Source organism: Sphaeroforma arctica (assembly GCF_001186125.1).
Source record: "Sphaeroforma arctica JP610 unplaced genomic scaffold supercont1.2673, whole genome shotgun sequence".
NCBI lineage: Eukaryota > Ichthyosporea > Ichthyophonida > Sphaeroforma > Sphaeroforma arctica.
In genome coordinates, this window is record NW_014037885.1 from 1 (window position 1) to 5,302 (window position 5,302).

At 41.2% G+C, this 5,302-nt stretch overlaps 2 protein-coding genes across 2 annotated transcripts; one reads left to right on the top strand and one right to left on the bottom strand.

The window, feature by feature from the left end:
- Positions 1 to 254: 254 nt before the first annotated feature.
- On the top strand, positions 255 to 2,465 carry SARC_12876 (hypothetical protein). Its single transcript, XM_014293008.1, has 5 exons — positions 255 to 392; positions 824 to 991; positions 1,242 to 1,427; positions 1,735 to 1,878; positions 2,106 to 2,465. The coding sequence occupies exons 1-5, from the start codon at positions 318 to 320 to the stop codon at positions 2,124 to 2,126; spliced, it is 594 nt and encodes a 197-aa protein (XP_014148483.1). The 5' UTR covers positions 255 to 317; the 3' UTR covers positions 2,127 to 2,465.
- Positions 2,466 to 3,460: 995 nt separating this feature from the next.
- Positions 3,461 to 5,218, bottom strand: SARC_12877 (hypothetical protein). The gene is made up of 3 exons (XM_014293009.1): positions 5,103 to 5,218; positions 4,778 to 4,898; positions 3,461 to 3,915 (listed from the first exon to the last, which is right to left on the bottom strand). The coding sequence occupies exons 1-3, from the start codon at positions 5,196 to 5,198 to the stop codon at positions 3,761 to 3,763; spliced, it is 372 nt and encodes a 123-aa protein (XP_014148484.1). The 5' UTR covers positions 5,199 to 5,218; the 3' UTR covers positions 3,461 to 3,760.
- Positions 5,219 to 5,302: the final 84 nt, after the last annotated feature.

Below are 5,302 nucleotides of genomic sequence, written 5' to 3' on the forward strand. Positions count from 1 at the left end.
GAGGATAAATATTGTCCAGTAGCACATATCATGACAGTTATGAGTGCCATTCTGATATTTTAAAAGTGATGCTGAGGCAGTGATGAGTAATGACAGGCTTTTTGTTTATAAAAAAATCCGGTGTAAAAATGTTCGTGCGCACCAAAAAAAATATCGATATTGCAGCTTTCCCAAACAGCGACTTCTAAGACAATCATTGACATGTGTAAATACATCAGGTTTGATACTATATAATGGCAGTGCGCAGTAATTTACTAGAATATAGCTTCATTCTAATAAAAAATTATTCGCACCGGTAATTCAAAATTAATTCCACAATGATGAAATCGGGGATGGCCAGTGGAGTAGGAGATAGAATGGTGGAGGCACACGAACCCCCATTCAACTTAAAGGTGGGTTAGAATTAAGCCTGGGTTTCATATCAAAAATTGTACACGTGTATCTATCACTCAATTGTACAAATATATGACCGTTTCTGATAGCATAAAAAAAATGATGCTTTATCGTATAGCTCTGTTATGATTATATATCTACCAGTCATCTTGCACAGACATTTGACCGTTGCTGATTGTATGGTATGTTGAAAGTGACACTGTATAATAAAGCTCTACTGGAGGCATTTTGCACAAATGTAGACTTCGCCCGTTTCAAGATGTATTTATAAGGACCCCATCGCTTGTCGTCCATTTTATAAAATACTCGCCTACGCGATAGTATTTGGATACATACAAGTCCTTCCATACAACAAGTTGAGACTTCAATTATTCATAATTGCACACACAAGTACAGTCGAATGATAAACCTATTTGTATTCACCCCACAGAATTGTGGATTGATTCTGGTATGTATAGTGGCAGTCACGCACTGCGGTGAGTTCCCACAGATCATCACAGCGCTCGAAGCATTCCGACTAGTAGGTTGGCAGTCCACTACGGAAGCGATGGATATACTGTACACGAACCTGCTTGCGATTCTAGTGGCCAATAAAAAGGTAAATACTGTCAAATGCCATACCGTACCATTGTGGTTGTCTACACACCTATCAGACGCACCACGCCTTTCATGTGCGACGATAGTAAATGGATAACTCCATCGAATTTGGTGATATGCGACGTACCATTTTCTATAGTATTAAAATAGACTCCGGAGGCGAGTGGGATTGGTTTATTTGTAAATTGGAAGCCGATGTTTAACCTTTTATTTTTGAACATATGGTACATTGCGAACTATACGTGCGCCAGTGGACTACGCAGGATGACGAATTATATGAAACAAGCGAACATGGAAATTACGATCGTGATTATGCCGTAAGAAAAATGCTTATAATTCTGCGGAATGTCGAACCAGAAGAGCTCAAGAGCTCATTTTGTGGCTGTATGAGGACGTGTGGATCCATTATGTTAGCAGTTAAAGACAAAATGGCTCAGGTGTGTTCACCACGGACATACTGAAGTGGCCACACAAAGTGTTTTCGTGACATCATTTAGCGTCGTTATATACATATTTCCATATGAGACCATAGCTATGTTTGTTAGTTTCTGCTACACGTCACTCCACTTGAGTGTGTGGAAATTGTACGTTTGAGGATGGAGGTATTTAGGAAGTATGGATATTTTTTAGTGCAACAAGCTGCACATCACCATCATTCGTAGTACACCTCTCAGTCCGAGGGCATTTATTGGCACTTACGTTCTAACAACTCAAATCTGAGACGGCTTTTCTGCTTTACTTTAGGTTGCTTTAGGAGGTAATGCTTTCGGTCAAACAATAGAAACATACCTCACGCCCTATACGCGTCCAATGCTGATTGAAATGGTAGATCAAGACGCGAAGCTGGCGAAATGGATTCCACTGTTCATCAACGTCGTCGCTCACTCGGTATGATAGACGGCTTTAATACTTGATACATTGTTTGTTTCTAAATAAGTGTGCAAACAGTTAAAAAATCTCAATTTTACCTGAACTACGTGAGACTTGTAGCTTGCAAACGAATGTACACCTACACGTGCGAAAGCACCGCTTTGCTCACGCAAGTCTCTTTGGTTTACTTTGCTTAACGAAATCGTGTTGACTGATATTCTACTCTACTGCTGATTTTGCTATAGGTTGGATATGCTTCGCTATAGTGATGTTCCGAGGTATAGCTCTATTCCAGTTCATCAACATTCTGATCTTTAGGCCAGTGGCGAAATTAGAAGGCCGCAGTGTAGTTGAATGGGCACTTGATGAAGCTGCATCTCTACAAGTTGCGTGTTTACTTTACGTGCTGGCTTCTATCGGGTCGTCGTATACTGCCGTTCTTGCCGACCTACTTCTTGCGCCGGCGCATTTGCTAGAAATCAATTTAGCATATATCACGAGATAAGCTATACGTGCCACAGTAGACCGTCCAGATGGATCAACAGAGTCTCCTTGTAAAATACATGCGTTATTCGCAAAGCCGATATCAAAATAACTAAATACAGTAAATTTTAGTTGTCTTCATATGTTTAGCTATGTAGATTATTGTTGACTAGAAGTATGTACTGTTGTATCAGTTTTCTCTTTCTCGATGTTCGTGTATGTAAATACTTTTTAATTTTTTATAGTGATGTAAATAGTCATACATAGCCCTCAGGCTCTAAGGCTCTAAAGTCTAGATTCTAAACCAATCAATCATAAAATCATATCATTTCGATTAAATTCCAAAGTTACTCTTGGCCTCCTAACCCTTTTTTTCTTCAATTTTTCAGAATAAATTAATTATCACACTTCACAGTTGACAGTTCAGTGGTTCACAGGTTCCTGGATCTCAGGATCTCAGGTCGGATCTTTAAAAAACAAAATATAAAGAAACAAATCCGGCCTGGACTCCTGCCCCCTGGTCAATGGCAATTCTCAAATTCTGGGGGCTGGGCCGCTGGGGTCCTTTGGCCTATTATGGTCTTGAATAGTCAGTAATACCGGAGCCACTCTTACACCTTTAAACCACAGTAGGTCGCCGTGACTCGAATTGAGTTGGTTTTATATGGATGAATCAGTCATTCAACACGTATGGTGACGGAAATAGGAATAGACGTGTCATATATTGATACAAGCAATGCATACCATAACTGGAACGATGTACTATAAATATGGAGCAGGCAAGATTTAAGCAGCAGCCTGTTTTGAAATGCACATAGGCAGAAGCGAAAGAACAAGAAGTCCTGTTCCATTGAGCCGCATAGTTTTCCGAGATCGTTTACGCTCTATGTCTACTAGTGACTATGGGAGCCAAAGTGATACTATACATACCGTCCGCCATCGTGCACAACTAGCGTGTGTGACAGAAAAACATTCATGAATCTATCCAAACACTCTTGTGGTGGTTTTCGTTCATCACTCATCTACTACTCTGTGTAACATTAATGTTATCAAACGAACCTGCTCTACCTCTACAATACGGCGTCGCAAATGATATTTACTGTACTATCGTCTTTGTGGGCATTCCTTGTGGGATCGTGTAAAGCAAACGGAATTGTATTGTATGTACACAATAATCCGTTGGAGTCTTTAATGAATATTGGTATGTTAGTGCCGTGACTACGGGGAGCGGTTCTTTCCATACGGCGTGTGTATCCAATGTGACACACGGATTGTACGGAGAATACACCGACAAACTACGAGCACCCCAAGTGTGTGGCATTACATCAAACTAGTGTGTGTCCATGTTAAATCCGGTGAAAAAGTCTTCTGGCCCTCATGTATATCCTGAATGCTGCCCAATGGCGTGCTACAGTGCTCAGGTAGCCTTCTTCCCGTATGGCGTATTCTTCAATACAGACGTGGCAAACCGATAGAAGTCCTTCACCTCGATATAGGGCGACAGACAGTACAGCTTCTGTTGCATCGGCCGGATTAGATCCCTCTGGGGGATTTCCTTAGACTCGTCCTGATCTGTAAGAGTGAAAGTGAGCGCCCACAGATTAAGGTCAATAGGCTGTTGTGAGTTACAATAGCTGCGTTGTGATCGTCTCTGTGCCCGTGCTACGACCTTTGATAGTACATGGGGTCAGCTTAATACGCCGTGAGTCGAGTTTTGGAGACGCAATCGTCTAATACATCTTGATGTGCCCTGATGTTCCTGGTTTAAACATTGTATTTGAAGGACCTTCTTTGAGTACTTTGGCCTGAAAAGTGGCAATATACAGTCACTTTTGAATGAATTGTACTGGAATATCACAATGTGAGAGAATTTTAGAGACGCAATCGTCCGATACATCTTGATGTACTCTGATGTTTCTGGGTAAGACAATGTATTCAAAAGACTTTTTCTGACTATTTTGGCCTGAAAAGTGGCAGAGGATTGCTATACAGTCACTTTTGTATAAATGGTACTGAAATAACAATTTGAGAGAGTAGATAGCATAAGATCTACTGGCGACTTTTAGACATGTGTTTACAATTAAAAACACGTATATCTACCACCGAGGGAACGTCGAAAAGAAAAAGGGGTTGGAATGTCAGCCTGCATAAGACCGTACTTTCGGATAACACCAAATATAGCTACTTCCGGCAGAACAGAAACCAGGCAGAGATGCATACATCCATACACAGCACATAACATAGATGCATTTTCCCTCATGTGCTTGTATACACATGTGCTGTAGGGTCACCACCACTACAGCCTAGTGATGATTCTATCTATTGTTTTAGTCACCTGGGGGTTCAGGAGTAAACCGTAGAGGTGTGATAGAGTTTTGAATAAACCATTTAGGTAACAATAACCCAGCTGTATATAACCACACAAGAAACCTACTTTTGAAACTGAACAGGGTACTCTTCTGCCACGCATCCTGCACAGCCATAGCGTGTTTTCCGTTCTGCAGCGCCTGTTGTAGTCGACTCGCTGCAAGACTGGATAACTGTACTTCGGCATCCTAATTTGCGGATAAGCCGGTGACATACACGTAAAGTAGTACAAGTTAATTGTATGTAGTGTGTAGGTAGCATGTATACGTACATACCTATACAATGCATTGGTATATATGCATATGACGGGAAGAAGAATTGAACCTCCTCAATGTGAAGACCAATGCAAGAAAGACACGACCAGTTTATGATACCAGAACTAGACGGCATACCTGGCCTGCCAGCTTTGCACTCTCATTGAATCCGGCAAAGAGTTTCTCGAAACTCGCCGCATTCATTTGATTGAGATGGAGCAGTCTGTACTCCATCACTGCAATGGATTGATGGCTGAAAAGATAGAGAAGAAGCACGTGCGATTAGCATATGATGCATCTGACGATACACACTCAGCTACACATGTGAATCTAAATAC